This window comes from Saccostrea echinata, unplaced genomic scaffold (genome assembly GCF_033153115.1).
Source record: "Saccostrea echinata isolate AGI-Se365-2 ecotype Australia unplaced genomic scaffold, CSIRO_AGI_Sech_v1 ptg000010l, whole genome shotgun sequence".
Classification (NCBI taxonomy): domain Eukaryota; kingdom Metazoa; phylum Mollusca; class Bivalvia; order Ostreida; family Ostreidae; genus Saccostrea; species Saccostrea echinata.
The window spans coordinates 11,211,630-11,229,613 of NW_026889759.1; the positions used below are offsets into that span (position 1 = coordinate 11,211,630).

Below are 17,984 nucleotides of genomic sequence, written 5' to 3' on the forward strand. Positions count from 1 at the left end.
GAACTGCATAAGCATCTATACATCCTGTCAATTGAAAGTCAAGACATCAAAGCCTAATACAGCCAACATCAATTGGCAAGCAAAACCTCATGAAAGGCTGCAAAAAGTCAGAATCTTACAGTGCATTCTGCTTCATGTCTGCAGTTGAATAAGGGAGGGAATACTCCTCACTTCAGGGTGTTGGCCGGCTTGATCCTCCTTCCTGTTCCTCTTCTGAGCCCCTGAAAATATACAATTGACACAAGATTAGTAGAAATTCAAAACAATGCAACAAATCACACAAATTCAAGTAAAAAAATCATTACAACAAAATGAGTTGAAAAATCAGTTAGCAAACAATGACAGTTAAGTTAGGAAGAGGAATGAAGGGGAAAGGGGAGGAGGGTGGTTAGTTATGTTAGAAAAGGGAGGGGGATAGGACAAAAGAAAGAGAGAAAAGAGAAAAAAAGCAAAAAAAAACTTCCATATAAGCTTCCATGGCTGTTGATGTGGCTCCTGGTGATGTTCCTTCTAAACTGCATCAGCATCTATACATCCTGTCAATTGAAAGTCAAGACATCAAAGCCTAATACAGCCAACATCAATTGGCAAGCAAAACCTCATGAAAGGCTGCAAAAAGTCAGAATCTTACAGTGCATTCTGCTTCATGTCTGCAGTTGAATAAGGGAGGGAATACTCCTCACTTCAGGGTGTTGGCCGGCTTGATCCTCCTTCCTGTTCCTCTTCTGAGCCCCTGAAAATATACAATTGACACAAGATTAGTAGAAATTCAAAACAATGCAACAAATCACACAAATTCAAGTAAAAAAATCATTACAACAAAATGAGTTGAAAAATCAGTTAGCAAACAATGACAGTTAAGTTAGGAAGAGGAATGAATGGGAATGGGGAGGAGGGTGGTTAGTTATGTAAGAATAGGGAGGGGGATAGGACAAAAGAAAGAGAGAAAATAGAAAAAAAAAGCAAAAAAATACTTCCATATAAGCTTCCATGGCTGTTGATGTGGCTCCTGGTGATGTTCCTTCTGAACTGCATCAGCATCTATACATCCTGTCAATTGAAAGTCAAGACATCAAAGCCTAATACAGCCAACATCAATTGGCAAGCAAAACCTCATGAAAGGCTGCAAAAAGTCAGAATCTTACAGTGCATTCTGCTTCATGTCTGCAGTTGAATAAGGGAGGGAATACTCCTCACTTCAGGGTGTTGGCCGGCTTGATCCTCCTTCCTGTTCCTCTTCTGAGCCCCTGAAAATATACAACTGACACAAGATTAGTAGAAATTCAAAACAATGCAACAAATCACACAAATTCAAGTAAAAAAATCATTACAACAAAATGAGTTGAAAAATCAGTTAGCAAACAATGACAGTTAAGTTAGGAAAAGGAATGAAGGGGAAAGGGGAGGAGGGTGGTTAGTTATGTTAGAAAAGGGAGGGGGATAGGACAAAAGAAAGAGAGAAAATAGAAAAAAAAGCAAAAAAAAATACTTCCATATAAGCTTCCATGGCTGTTGATGTGGCTCCTGGTGATGTTCCTTCTGAACTGCATCAGCATCTATACATCCTGTCAATTGAAAGTCAAGACATCAAAGCCTAATACAGCCAACATCAATTGGCAAGCAAAACCTCATGAAAGGCTGCAAAAAGTCAGAATCTTACAGTGCATTCTGCTTCATGTCTGCAGTTGAATAAGGGAGGGAATACTCCTCACTTCAGGGTGTTGGCCGGCTTGATCCTCCTTCCTGTTCCTCTTCTGAGCCCCTGAAAATATACAACTGACACAAGATTAGTAGAAATTCAAAACAATGCAACAAATCACACAAATTCAAGTAAAAAAATCATTACAACAAAATGAGTTGAAAAATCAGTTAGCAAACAATGACAGTTAAGTTAGGAAGAGAATGTAGGGGAAAGGGCAGGAGGGTGGTTAGTTATGTTAGAATAGGGAGGGGGATAGGACAAAAGAAAGAGAGAAAATAGAAAAAAAAGCAAAAAAAATACTTCCATATAAGATTCCATGGCTGTTGATGTGGCTCCTGGTGATGTTCCTTCTGAACTGCATCAGCATCTATACATCCTGTCAATTGAAAGTCAAGACATCAAAGCCTAATACAGCCAACATCAATTGGCAAGCAAAACCTCATGAAAGGCTGCAAAAAGTCAGAATCTTACAGTGCATTCTGCTTCATGTCTGCAGTTGAATAAGGGAGGGAATACTCCTCACTTCAGGGTGTTGGCCACCTTGATCCTCCTTCCTGTTCCTCTTCTGAGCCCCTGAAAATATACAACTGACACAAGATTAGTAGAAATTCAAAACAATGCAACAAATCACACAAATTCAAGTAAAAAATCATTACAACAAAATGAGTTGAAAAATCAGTTAGCAAACAATGACAGTTAAGTTAGGAAGAGGAATGAATGGGAATGGGGAGGAGGGTGGTTAGTTATGTTAGAATAGGGAGGGGGATAGGACAAAAGAAAGAGAGAAAATAGAAAAAAAAAAGCAAAAAAAATACTTCCATATAAGCTTCCATGGCTGTTAATGTGGCTCCTGGTGATGTTCCTTCTGAACTGCATCAGCATCTATACATCCTGTCAATTGAAAGTCAAGACATCAAAGCCTAATACAGCCAACATCAATTGGCAAGCAAAACCTTATGAAAGGCTGCAAAAAGTCAGAATCTTACAGTGCATTCTGCTTCATGTCTGCAGTTGAATAAGGGAGGGAATACTCCTCACTTCAGGGTGTTGGCCGGCTTGATCCTCCTTCCTGTTCCTCTTCTGAGCCCCTGAAAATATACAACTGACACAAGATTAGTAGAAATTCAAAACAATGCAACAAATCACACAAATTCAAGTAAAAAAATCATTACAACAAAATGAGTTGAAAAATCAGTTAGCAAACAATGACAGTTAAGTTAGGAAGAGGAATGAATGGGAATGGGGAGGAGGGTGGTTAGTTATGTTAGAATAGGGAGGGGGATAGGACAAAAGAAAGAGAGAAAATAGAAAAAAAAGCAAAAAAAATACTTCCATATAAGCTTCCATGGCTGTTGATGTGGCTCCTGGTGATGTTCCTTCTGAACTGCATCAGCATCTATACATCCTGTCAATTGAAAGTCAAGACATCAAAGCCTAATACAGCCAACATCAATTGGCAAGCAAAACCTCATGAAAGGCTGCAAAAAGTCAGAATCTTACAGTGCATTCTGCTTCATGTCTGCAGTTGAATAAGGGAGGGAATACTCCTCACTTCAGGGTGTTGGCCGGCTTGATCCTCCTTCCTGTTCCTCTTCTGAGCCCCTGAAAATATACAACTGACACAAGATTAGTAGAAATTCAGAACAATGCAACAAAGCACACAAATTCAAGTAAAAAAATCATTACAACAAATTGAGTTGAAAAATCAGTCAGCAAACAATGACAGTTAAGTTAGGAAGAGGAATGTGGGGGAAACGGTAGGAGGGTGTTTAGTTATGTTAGAATAGGAAGGGGGATATGACAAAAAAATGAGAGAAAAGAGGAAAAAAGCAAAAAAATACTTCCATATGAGCTTCCATGGCTGTTGATGTGGCTCCTGGTGATGTTCCTTCTGAACTGCATCAGCATCTATACATCCTGTCAATTGAAAGTCAAGACATCAAAGCCTAATACAGCCAACGTCAATTTGGAAGCAAAACCTCACAAAAATTGGCATTAGTGTATGAAGTTTGCGTAAAATACCTTAAACTAGAAATATGTCCATAGGACATGAATGCCCCGCCGAGGGTATATTAGTAATGCAACATTTTAACACAAATTGAGAAAAGTGAGGTCAAGGTCAAAGGAAAGGTCAAGGTCAAAAAATGTTGATGCAGTTGAAAAAGGTTACATCAGTATGTATTAGCATATGAAGTTTGATGAAAATATAATGAATGGTTTCTTTAAAAATGAGCTAAACACTAATTTAAGAAAAGTGAGGTCAAGGTCAAAGAAAAGGTCAAGGTCAAAATATATTGATGCAGTTGAATAGCTCTTATCGGTATGTATCAGCATATGAAGTTTGAAACTAATTTAAGAAAAGTGAGGTCAAGGTCAGAGGAAAGGTCAAGGTCAAAAAATGTTGATGCAGTTGAAAAGGTTACATCAGTATGTATCAGGATATGAATTTTGTTAAAAATATCTTGAATGGTTTCATTAAAACTGAGCTTAACACTAATTTAAGGAAAGTGAGGTCAAGGTCAAAAGAAAGGTCAAGGTCAAAAAAATGTTGATGCAATTGAATAGCATACATCAGTATGTATCAACATATGAAGTTTGATTACACTATCTTGAATGGTATCTTTAAAACTGAGCTAAACACCAATTTAAGAAAAGTGAGGTCAAGGTCAAAAGTAAGGTCAAGGTCAAAAAATGTTGATGCAGTTGAATAGCTTACATCAGTATGTATCAACATATGAAGTTTGATTACACTTTCTTGAATGGTATCTTTAAAAATGAGCTAAACACTAATTTAAGAAAAGTGAGGTCAAGGTCAAAAGAAAGGTCAAGGTCAAAAAATGTTGATGCAGTTGAATAGCTTACGTCAGTAGGTATCAACATATGAAGTTTCATTACACTATCTTGAATGGTATCTTTAAAACTGAGCTAAACACTAATATAAGAAAAATGAGGTCAAGGTCAGAGGAAAGGTCAAGGTCAAAAAATGTTGATGCAGTTGCATAGCCCTCATCAATATCTATCAGCATATGAAGTTTGATAAAAATATCTTGGATAGTTTCTTTGAAACTGAGCTTTGAACAGAGCTAAACGCAAAGTGTGACGGAAGGACAGACGGAAGGACGGAAGACGGATATGACTAACACTATATGCCCCGGCCATATTCATGGCGAGGCATAAAAATGTTTTTTAAGTTTTTGAACTCAATATTCAATAAAGAGTAAAGTCAAAGGTTATTGGGAAGATTAAGGTAAAAAAAAAATTGACACAGTTGATAAATTACCAAATTATGTACCAAGGCATAAGATTACATCAAAATATCTTGAAAAGTTTCTTGAATCTGAGCTAAAAGTGAGGTCAAGGTCAAAAGGAAGGCCAAGGCTAATTTTTGATCCAATTCAAAAGCACTCACTAAATTGTATTAGTGTATGAAGTTTGATTAAAATATCTAGACTTGTTTCTTTGAATATTAGCTAAAAATTTTGAAACTTTGAGAAAAGTAAGGGTCAAGGTCAAAGGAAAGGTCTAGGTCAAAAAATATTGATGAAATCGAAAAATACTTACCAAGATGTGTCAGCATATAAAATTTAATAAAAATATCTTAAAGTTCTTTGAAGCTTAGCTAAAAACAAATTTTAGAAAGGTGACATCAAGGTCAATGGAAAGATCAAGGTAAAAAAAGTTGGGAAAGTTGAATAGCTCTCATCAGTATGTATCAGAACATATAGGTTTGATAAAAATATCTTAAATAGTTTTTCTTTGAAACTGAGCTATCATACATTTTTATGTGAGGTCAAGGTCAAAGGGAAGGTAAAAAAATGCTGATGCAGTTGAATAACTCTCATCTATATGTATCGGCATATGAATTTGATAAAAATAACTTGAAATTGAGCTAATTGCAAAGTGTGATGGAAGGACAAATGGAAGGACAGATGTCTGGGCCATATTCATGGTGAGGCATAAAAATATATAATAGAAACACAGTTGTGTGTTTAATTTGTACAAAAAAACTCAGTTTCTTGGTTCAAGGGAAATGTATAAACAAAGCTTGATCTGTCAGTTGTTTTATTTTTCACTGCATCATTTCATTTAACCTGTGTCTTGGTAAATCTCCCTGCAACTATAATTGCATCTGTTTCCAGTGGTTCTGTGGCTAAAAGAAATATTTAAAATGCAAACTGCATATCAGTGCTGATTTTCATAACTTACATGTACATAAATTTATGCAAGTTAAATGCCTAGCTATACAATGTTGGGGTAATCTGTTTTCAAACTGTCAACTAATTAATGATTAACAGTAAACGCAGAGATCATTTTACTTTATCAATGTTATGTAGTTGTCTTTTGCTTGTTTTGGTTGAGATATCACTGTATGGTTTATAAATCATTTTATAAAATGCACAATTTGTTGTTATTTGTTTGCTTAAGGGTTAACTGCCCTTTGTTTTGAAAAGTCTGGTAGGTAGCAAGACCCCTATCTCCCGTTTTCTGAGGATAAACACGGAGGTGCCTAGACCTGTTAAATGCTTTATGTCAAAGTGAAAAGAAAATTTTAAAAGGCCTAACCCCCCCTCCCCTCCCAGTAATTCATGCTTTCCATACTAGTAATAAATGACCACCTTAAGCCCACAATGAAGCCAAAAACCATTGGCCTGGGAGTCATGAATTTTATCATTTTGGTAGCAGAACTAAGTGCAGTTATAACCATGCCAACAGTTTGACTGCTTGGTTTCCAGCAGAAAAAAATATTTTGCATTTCGTTAGCCTCACCATGGACCTGGTGTCTCTACCCTTGTGTCATTAAATTAACAAGGAGATGGGTGGACATGACGAGCGATAAGCCTATAGTGTGACAAACATGAAGATGAAAAATTAAATTTCAATTATATCAAAATTTTCCTTGATATTTCGTCTAGCATTAAATTATACTTTATGTAAAATCTCTATAATTTGCAAAAATCCCTCAAAGATTGAAATTATTTGCCTGTGAAATATTAGACACACACTAAAGCGGGCAAAAAGAGTCATTTTCTCATACTATAATACTATTTTTCGATATGAGTGGGTCTTCGCTCCACCTTTTTGAAAGTTAATCCACAAAGTTTGCATAAAAATATACATTTTTTGGTTACCAAAAATATGGAGCAATGACCCACTATACCTTAAAAATATACTTTTATGACATAACATTCGCATCTTTTCGAGAAATACTTGAAGTCCATTAAGTCAAGGGTCATATCACAAACATGATTTAAATGCCACTATTCATCAGGACTTGTGTAGTCTAGTGGTTAGCGTGCTAGTCTCGGAAGAAAATAATACTCAGGATTTTTATTGCTAGGGTTCGAACCCACGAATACCACATTAATTTATTTAATAACAGAATAAATTTTGCCGAGAAAATTTTCCTCAGAAAAGTTTTGTTTATCATAATTTCATAAATTTCAATAATGAGAACTTTACTCTGAATACTAAATTCACAAACTGAACATGATTTTTTTTATATCTGAATCCATAGGCTTTCTGCACGCTATGTTCGCCCATCTCCTTTCTATAAACAATGGTAAAGGATTCACTGCATAATATAACCATGCCGACAAATTTCCACTTTGAAATCAAGCGGTAAAGAAGATCATTAAATATTTTCAATGTATAATACATGCAATTTCACTACAATAGACTATATATAGTAACAGAGAAAATCTATTTGTTACCCGATTCACCAACTGGCGATAAGCAGTCTTTTTCCACGGCTTAAAAATACTTTGTCTAAAACACTATCAATTCATGCATCGGACTCCAACAAATATTTCTTCATAGAAGGCTTTTTTCAGGAAATTCAACAAGCTCCTTTGATCGAATTTGTTGTTCGCGCCACATGTCAGAATTTTAAACTCATAATTTCGATCCCGATGCAAATTTGACGGAATTTATAAACAAACAAATTATATTAATTCCTTTGCCCCTCCAATTATAGACATTTTCTGCAATTAACATACAATATGTTCTGCCTCTAAACAGGATACAAATATTCATGCCTCAAGTCCGTATTGCAATATAAGGGCCGTAACTAAGTTTCTGGGATGGGGTGCGGGGAGTATCTGAGCTAGACTTTTTTTAATGGGTGCCATTTCGATGGATTCTGGTGCATTTTTAGTCAGTTTTTCACATTTTAAATTAATGAAATCAAGCAGCTACCATAAAACAGAAAATTTATTAGTTTGTTTAGTCTCAAAAATCGATTTTTTTTTCTAAAAGGATCAGATTGTGAACGGTTTTCTTTTAAGAAACTTAACTAATTCGCAAGTATTATTCATTTAAACGTTTACCTTAATGTTTGTTTATCTGGAAGCTCCCGTAAAACATTTTCCATATAAAATTGTATATAAATTATTCTGCAGCGTTAAGTTGTCTGGTATTGTTTGTTACTGCTTTGTGAATTCAGTAGTGAATAATGGTCAAAGACCAAGCTCTACCTGTCTACGTGATATAAGTACTATTCATTATCTACTGTGGTCATTAGAGTGTAAAATAGTAAAATAAAGAGTACACAAACAAATCTTTTGTTTTATAGTGAATTTCAACTGAAATTCAGGTGTACTTTCGTATCATTATGTTTACTTTTTCGGCATTTACACGGTAGTAGTATACGTAACTGAATCTTGCAGGTATTTTAATAAATTACTTTAAAATACACTAGAAAATTACAATATTTTTAAAGGTATTAAATTTATAGCCAAAGAATGACCTTAGACCTCCATAGAAAACAAGGACACATAGTAAATTGGTATGGAAAGTCACAGATATGAAGGAAAACGACTTGTCCTATGATTATTCCGAAATGAAAAAAAAAAACATGCGGGGATCCAGAAAGGGATCTAGAACCATGATTTTTGGAGTTATATCTGAAGAAAACTGACTTGAAAATGACTTGTCCTAAACTCCCATCTCCACCCCAATTTAGTTGTTTTAGGTTTGGGCACGTTGTTAATGTTTTTATATTTCCATATTTTCCAAAGAAAATTCCTGTATATTGTTGCTATCCTGTTCCGCCCGTCCGCCCGTCTATCACACTATCCTCTCCCTCAAACTACTCCTACATTTTAAGCAGTAACCAACTCATCCTTTGGAATGATTGGTGTTGCCCTGTATAGGTGCAAAAAGATATAGAAATTTTCATGTTCACCCTTGAAAACAAATTCACATTTTGGAATATTATTTCAAACGTCCTCTAGATGTGCAATAAGGTTTTGGAATTTTCATTTTCACCCGGGAATTGGAAGGGGGGGGGGGGGAGTTGGTTGCGGATCAAAATACGACATATTTTCCCCTGAATTCCTCTTACATTTTTTGGCAGTAGCCCATTCATTTTTTGGAATATGTGGTGTCTGTGATTTGCACTAAGGTTTCGAAAATTTCATTTCGACACGGAGGTGGGGATGGGGGTTAAAAATTGCGATTTTTTCTACAAAAACCTTGATCCCTATATTCCTCTGACATTTTTCGTAGTAGCCCATTTATAATTTGAAATAAGTATTCATGACAAGTACGAAGTGAGGTAAAATTAACAAATTTTAGGATTCTTGAACATTAATCATCAGATATTCTACCCCACCCTCGATTGTTCAAATATATACAAGTACCATTACTTTCTCTTAACATAAAAAAAATGATCATATGGAGCAGGACAAAATGATTTTCATTTCTAATTCTAGAAGGATGGGTTCTTCTCGTGGAGTAATCAATGTAGCGTCAAGTATATTGATACCTTTTTTTGAGGCAGGTCATATTGTGATCATTTCAAGTTTCGGGGGGGGGGGGGATGACCTCCAGGGGTTATGACCTACATACCATTTAATTAAGGGGTATCGACCCTCTGATAAGAGAGATAACTTTCCAAGTAAAAAAAAACTAATAGTACTCATAGTTTACTTTATCAGAGTTTAATTATCGGGACCCTTGCGTAAACCTAACATAATATCATAACATCATATTATGATGGAAACATCCTTTGCTTATATTTTTTTCAAATCATTTTTTATTTAACAAAAACATTTAAATCCAGTTTTAAACCCCTTACAAATTGAAAAAGTCCTATCTTTTTAAGGAACATTTTAAAAATGTTTATGTATCAAGTATCATGTAGAATTTTTATTAGTATTACATTTCTATTTTCTAATGAAAAAAAAATATTCATGAAAAAGATAGTTCTTGCTAATGTATTGTTTTCTTTAAACCACATATAACAGTGTGATATTCTGATGTAGGATGCAGCGCTTTATTATGTTTTCCAATATGAATTTAGCAGGTATAACACTATATTTTATTTTCATACCGGGGTATATTTGACATATTTTTAATTTTATTTTGTGATAATTAATTATTACTCTTCCTATATTGTCTATGTTAAATTTTTTTCATATTATGATCTGACTTAAAAATCATTTCTGAAAAAATGAGCAGCGCTTCATACATCATACACGCTCGCTCCGTGATCGGAAGGTCATGGGTTCGAGTCCCGGCCGCGACTGACCTAAGTCGATAAAAAATAGGTATCAACTGTTCCTTCGCCAAGCGCTCGGCACTTTGAAGTGAAAGTTGCGGATCCTTCGGATGAGGCATTTAAAACCGAGGACTCGTGTCACGGTAGTCCGAAATATCTGACGTTTTCCTGGCTTTTTCACGATTTTGATATTTTACATGCCCGGAAAATGTCAGAACTGGCGCCATTACGAAAACTGGAAATTTCACCGTCTCCAGTCGTAGCTGATTTTCGATACTTGCGAACTGAATTAAATGCCGAACTTACAATTTATCAGTAGCACAATGCTTCTAGTACTCACCAATATCGATGAAAAGAAAATATCACTCCACATTTCGATAAAGGTCTTGCACGATTTCAAAATGCACGAAATGAAAAGAAAACTCGACGGTCTGATAAAATGTTTTCACCAGACTGTATATTTCATAAACAAACCATAAAAACGATGTTGGTGAGTACTAAAGGCATTGTACTAATAATAAGTTGTGATTTCAGCATTTAATTCGGTTCGCAAGTATCGAAAATCAACCCGAGAATGCCGCCTCCAGTTGGAGGCGGTGAATTTCCAGTTTTCGTAATGGCGCCGGTGTAAAGACGAATAATGACCCCATAGAATAATGACCGGAGGGTCATATTTCAACGACAAAAAATGACCCCCAGCCGTAGAAAAAATAAATTTTTTGTAGAAAAAGAGACCTAGGGTTCATTTTTTTATGTGTGCTTCCTATAAAAAATTGACCCCCGTTGAAAAATGACCCCCTTTCCAACAGAGTGCATGTACAAAATTTATAACGGGTGATCGATGCCAAGGTTTTAACTTCAATGTTTGATATTCTTTATGCCCTTTTTGACCAGCACTGGACAAACGCGCAATTAAAATGCAATAAAACCGCATTACATTTACCTGCATATTTCTATCTTTTAAGCCTATTGTGTTCTCAGCACATATTGAAAATCGCAAAATGGCTACTATTGGTTATAACTGTTAACGTAATTTCCCTTTATGACTGTCTTCCATTTGTTTCATATTTGGATATTTGACTGATTATAGACATTCATAGTTAAATAACAGACAAGTGGTATGTTCTGGCATTTCATTGGTAAACATGTCTCCCAAAGTAATCAGCATGCTTTGAGTAGGATCAACTTTAAAAAAAAAAATGAAGGAAAAAAAAAGAATGAAATAAGTTTTCAGAAATAAATACGGAAAGTTATGCAATGTAATATATATGCATATTTTGAATGACATAAAAAGTCGTGCAAATGAGGTAGAATGTATCGAAAATGACGTAATAACTCGTGCGAACGACATATTGTGGATATACATATTTCTTAATAAAAAAAAATGGTGAAGATAACGAACAGTGATGATTTTAAAATATCCACAAGCAGTACAATTTTGTTAACAGGGCATAAAAAAGGACCCTCGAAAATTGCAGAGGTGGGATCAGGTGCCTAGAAAGAGTAAGCATCTCCTGTTGTCCCGTTACACCGCCGTGAGCGCTATGAATAAATCAGGTAAACGGGACATTTCGTTGTCGAATTTAGTATAAAGACGGGCCAAACAATTGACCTAATTATAGGTTATATTTGTTGACAGGGTCATTGATACGACCATTGAATCTACGAAATGCTGACTTTAAACGAGGTTGTTGAAACCCCTGTAACATCAACTTACATGTATCTGTCAGTAGCCTGCCTCGATTTAAAAATTAATCGTGCTTTTTGGGTATCGAATAAGTTGGAAGACGTAAACATTATATGCAAATGATTGCAGAATATTACTTCATAATTAAGGAAAATTGACAATAGAAAAGGCTAAAGTCATCCCGTTTGTCAGACAATTAAGTTGTTAGTTGGTCTTTATGGTCTATAGTCAGTAGAACGTCCAAATATGAAGCAGACGTGACAAACATAAGAAGGACATAAAATTTCTGCATCTCTGAAATATATACAATCTTATGATGTGCATTCAATTTTATTTATAAACAGTGGTCTACTCTATGGGAATTTCTTTTCAAGTATATAGAAGTAATACAGGAGAATCCCAGTATAATGTACATTCAAGTCTGTGAACATGGTCGTCTGAGAATAGGATACATACATGTAAGAGGAATATTTTTTAATCCACTTTAAAACAGTGATACATTTGTCAAATCAATATGGAAACATTTTCAATACAGTGTATATTGAAGTAGATTAATGTTTTCAATCTATAATTAAAGACAAAACTATTTTATTGACCTTCAAGGTGAATACATGTATAAGGATTTATTTTTCCTACATTGAACTAAAAATAGATTGAAAACAATTCTGAAAAGTTATTTCACCTGCATCTGAATTCTACTCAAGTGAACATAATATTCAGGCACAAAGAATCGGAGAAGAGGGAGGGATTGTTCCCCCTTTTCTGAATGTAAATTTTAGCAATTTCTAATTTGAAAATGTTCATTGAAAGTCTTGTAACCACCCCCTCTTTCTTATACAGTATAGTTAAAAAATCTCTCCTACTTGAGTGAACAAAATGAACATTACATTCAGGCACATAGAATCAGGGATGGTGTGTCCAGCCCCTTCCATTTCCATGAAGGTACTTTTTTTCGCCTGAAAATGGTCATTGCAAGTCTGGTTGTCCTACCCCCAGCTTTTTGGTACAGTAGAGTAAAAGAAAATCCCACTTACATCAATAAACTTTTTGAGGGGTTCATCAAAGATATTTTTAACTAAAAGTATTTTTAATTTTTGACTCTTATAATGCGCCATTTCCCCTTTCGATGCTATGCCCGACATTTGTTTTTTCTACATTGCACCAAAACTAGATTTCAAATGCAAAATTAATACTGGTTATGCTTACATGTATGTTAACTCCTATTCTTTCACTCTGTTTGGTTAGACTTGAGCAAATGTAAATGTACATGTCTGCGTAATCGGTTTGTATCAATTTAATAGTTGAATCATATAATAAAACAATTATTGCTGTTTTTCTGTCAGGACGATCAGTGATTTTCCACCATCGAAAAACAATGCTCTCCTCGCCCTTTGTACTCGATAAATCTTTAACTCCATTTGATTCTGAATCATTGAATTGACCTTAAAAACAGCAATGATTGTATAATGTAATGAGATCAATATATCATCGATTTATTCCCAATGAAGCTCAAGTGAGCATTTTGGCCAACAGGTCTCTTGATTTATTAGTTTTATTTTGCCCCCTAAAAGTTTCAACTTTAATCCGCTTTAAATCACATGGGGTCATTATTCTACGGGGGTCATTTTTCTTCACGTGGGGTATGCAGGTTTTTAGGGTTATGACACTTTTTCTGCGGGCAAAAGGGTCATTTTTCGCCGTTGAATAATGACCGGGGGTCATTATTCGACGTCGAAAAATGACCCCCGGTCATTATTCAATGTGGGTCATAATTCGTCTTTACACCGGTTCTGACGTTTTCCTGGCACGTAAAATATCAAAATCGTGAAAAAAAAGCCTGGAAAACGTCGATATTTCGGCCAACCACTGAAAACCAACCACCATATTCAATTTTCCAAGGAAAAATCTTACTTTGTTTGGTACATGTAGTTATAGCGTGCGATTTCTCTGTTTGTTTTTTTTTTTCTATCTGCTTACATAACTATTTAAGCTTTTAACCCACAGTTTCAAGATCATGTGAAAATCAGATTTTAACAATGCTCGAGGCTGTGACATTTAGGCAATAATATTCAAAAGTGTAATTCATAGTGTAATGCGACTAGTGGTATGCTTGAGTTTGCTATGTAAGTATAGAGTTGTGTATGCACTTCTCTCTCCAATTCATACACATCATTTCAATGTTAAAATAATATTTATTTTTCAACATAAAATGCGTAACCCTGATTATTTTGTCAAAGCCGGGGTTCCAGATCCATTAAAGAGTTTTCCAAAAATTGCTAATTTTCACTTCAAACTGTTCTTAAAATATACATTAAATATGTTTGAACATTATGTTGAAACGGGACACTTTTTCTTTCTATCCACACAAATTTGTTCGTAATTATTTACTTAGTAATAATAACAACAACAAAAAACAGTCTCCAAATTACAAATATCCTTGCAAGCATCTATATTTGCATATTACACAGTACTAATTAATCACATATATTATAATATATACATTTACATCTCATCTGATACTTTGGCATCATTTAAGCATGTTCATAATATACATTACATAGATTAGTTTTTTTGCTGTTAAGAGGGCAGTTCTAACTAGAATACTATAACTGTTTACTATTCGGTATATTTGAAGACTTTCACCTCATAACCTCCAGATTCCCCACCAAGAGTCGCCCTAGATCGTCCATACTTAATCTATCATTAGTTATCTAGACTACGGAGAAACTGTCCGTCCTGATCATTGATGTGGATGCATTTATTCCCATTATCACCCACCAGGATATGACCCATGGCGTCCGTAATAATGGTACATGGAATAAACTTTCCTTCCATCGTTTGCATTCCTTATGGTGGCATATTTCTGCCCCCTATATGCAAGATAAATTATGTTAAATATATGCGACTCATTTATGTCAACAAGCAAAATAATTATGTTGACATGCAAGTTACCAATCTCTTTAAAGAATCTAATTTTAGTACTGGTAAATTTACTAACGCCATTAAATATGGTGGCATATTTCTGCCCCCTACATGCAAGATAAATTATGTTAACATTCCTTCAGGCCTATATCGGTTTTGGAATTTCTCCTTCTTGTTGACCACAACGGCCCTGGCGTTCACATCACAAGCACATATAACCCCATTCACATTCTCTGCCACGTAAAACATTCTATCTCCTTCATTAAATAAAGAATTCCCCTGGTCATCTTTTTCAATCTCCTAGCGCACAATCTTATAAGTTCCCTCACAAGAAATACCCATAGCGACCAGCAAGTCGACAGATTTTGTACCGCAAAGTGCTAGACGCTCCCATCTCTGACAATATTAACAGATCTTTTCATTCTATCTGTATATGATAGATCTCCGGTTTTTTTTTTTTATCAAAATGTCACTCGGATGACCATTCGAATCCACACAACTAGACAAAACGGTCGCCAGTATGAAACACTGTGTGTTTGGCCATTAAAACTTGTTTGAATGCAAAGAAAAGTTCATTAGAAGTGAATAAATAATTCTAAAACCAGTGTCAAAAAGTTAATCTATCTTATTTACAGCTCATTTCATAAGGGGGGGGGGGGTATATGAAATCAGGCTTTAAAACATGGCCACATTTTCAAATATTCATGGAAATACATAAATAACCCTTACATCATTTCATAAGGGGGAAGGGGTTAGAAATTTTATCAACTGAAGTCAGGCTTTAAAACATGACCAGATTTTCAAATACCCACGGAAATGGATAAATAACCCTTAAATCTCTCCATTTGTTTAACTTATGTAGAATTCAACATACATTACATCAGATTGACCAAGAACTTTTTTTCTCATTTGAAATTAATTGGTAATAAAGTACATGTAACTATTTTTGCTGTTTTTAGTCTGTAAACATCCCCCCCCCCCCGGTGAAACAACAAAACCTTTGCTATGAATTTGTGAAATAACGATTCGTTTTACCTGTAGAAAGGTTGTTGTTTCACAGAGGAGGGGGGGGGGGGTTGAAAATAAATATCTGTGTTCCTAGTGTTAAACACTAGTTTTACCAAAATTATGGAGTTAACTCACTTTGCTTTCCCAAATAAGTTATGTTTTATGAAAATTTACATTAATGTCTATATACAGTGTAAATATAAAAAAAAATCATTCAAATATGTTAAATTTTGAAAATAGCGGAACAATACTAGCATTCGCAGTTCTTTTTCTTGTGATCGTAGGATTTATTCAAGTATGCGTATTAAAGATATTAAGATATCAAAATAGGCAATATCATCTATAAGCAGTGGCAGTTGGCAGTAAGCAGTGAGCAGCTGGCAGCAGGCAGCTGGCAGTTGGTAGTAAGCAGTTGGCTGTCGTATAACCAGAGTTATACCGCTTTTGTTAGTATGCTGTTATCCTAATGAAAAATCTGAGACTTGGATGTATTTTTCTTTTTTTAAGCATAGAAATAACCAATACTTTTTAAAACAAGAGGTCCATGGGCCACAACGCTCACCAGAGTAAAGTTGAACCTGAAGAATTTTTGAAAAAAAATCCTTTATTCCAATGAAAAAAATTGACCCCATTTAGTCCCCATACTGTGGAACTACCTTGGCCTCAAGGGTTTATAGGCCTAAGTAAATTGAACTTGAATCCATACAACTTTTGGATGCTTCAATATCAATTTAACTTCTAAATGACCTTGATGTTCTGGAGAAGAGAATTAAAAAAAAAAGAAGATTTTATTCTTTTAAACATTAGTCCATTATATTGCATTGTAAAATTTGGATACCCAATTTTAGTTCCATCCTAACTCCAGTGTCCATAATTTCAACAAGACTTGAATTTACACAACTTTGTAATAATTGCATAATTATCAATATGATTTCGTGTGGCCTCGATACTCTTGAATTTTTCTTTTCATTTTCAAAGCACACACAAATACGAATCCGATCCCCTAATGTGGCCCCGACTTACCTTCAGGGACCATGATTTGAACCAATTTGAATCTGCTCTACTTGAGGATATTCGCATATTTATGTCACTAATCATGACCTTTCTTTTCTTGGGAGAAATATTTTAAAAGATTTTTTCCAATGCATTCACATTAAACAACTGATCCATGGCCACAAAAATTGCCCCAAGTTAGGCCCGACACAATTATTTGAATAAAATCGAATCTGCAATACCTGAAGACGCTTGCTTATCAGTATCACTGAAGGTGGCGCTGTTTTTCCTGGGAAGAATACTTGAAAAAAGGAATTTCTATTGATTTCCTTTGTAAACATTTGATCCACTATTGTGTCCCTATCCTACCCTGGGGGCCTTGACTTGAACAAACTTGGATTTGCACTACCTGAGGATGATTATTTATTAATATTTATTATCATGGCCTTGCTCTTCTTGAGAAGAAGATTAAAAAAACTGGCATACTTATTCCCAAGTTAAAGTCTGATCCCATAATATGGCTCCACCTTACCCCTGGGACCATGAATTAATTAAACCTGAACCTGCATTGCCTGAGGATGTTGGGATATTAACAGTACATATCATCACCCTGCTGTTCTTGAGAAAAAGTATATTCCACTGGAAAATTCTAATCCCGTATCGTGACCCCATCCTATTCCGGGAGGACATGATTTAAACAATCTTGAATCTACACTGTGCCAAAATAAGTTTTCACATAAGTTTTATTTTTTCTGACTCGGTGACTCTTGAGAAGAAGATTTTTTAATGACCCCAACCAATTTTTTCTTTTTCTTAATTATCTCCCCTTGGAAGAGGGTGTGGCCCTTCATTCTTAATTATCTCTCCTTGAGAAGAGGTGTGACCCTACACTTGAAAAATTCGAATTTCCTTCATTCAAGGATACTTTGTGGCAAGTTTGGTTGAATTTGGCACAGTTGTTCTACAAAAGAGAAAGTTTACAGAAGACACGCGACAGACATATGGTCAGAGGGACGCGGGACACTCTTCGATCAGAAAAGCTCACTTGAGCTTTTGGCTCAGGTGAGCAAATAATAAAGGAACATGTATGTAGCAAATGGCAATCTGAGCATAAATGAACGGATGTCTTGCTCATTATCAAGATTTAAAAAAAAAACTTGTTATAAATAAGC

General features: G+C 35.1%; 1 protein-coding gene across 1 annotated transcript in view; it reads right to left on the reverse strand.

Moving 5' to 3' along the window:
* Positions 1-16,855, reverse strand: part of LOC133184547 (triadin-like) — a 41,835-nt gene extending 24,980 nt beyond the window's left edge. Inside the window, exons 1-7 of the mRNA XM_061319635.1 lie at positions 16,843-16,855; positions 3,248-3,304; positions 2,734-2,790; positions 1,706-1,762; positions 1,191-1,247; positions 677-733; positions 165-221 (exon numbers count right to left, since the gene is read on the reverse strand). Of these exons, the coding sequence (XP_061175619.1) occupies positions 165-221; positions 677-733; positions 1,191-1,247; positions 1,706-1,762; positions 2,734-2,790; positions 3,248-3,304; positions 16,843-16,855 (355 nt within the window). The remainder of the gene's footprint in view (positions 1-164; positions 222-676; positions 734-1,190; positions 1,248-1,705; positions 1,763-2,733; positions 2,791-3,247; positions 3,305-16,842) is intronic.
* Positions 16,856-17,984: the final 1,129 nt, after the last annotated feature.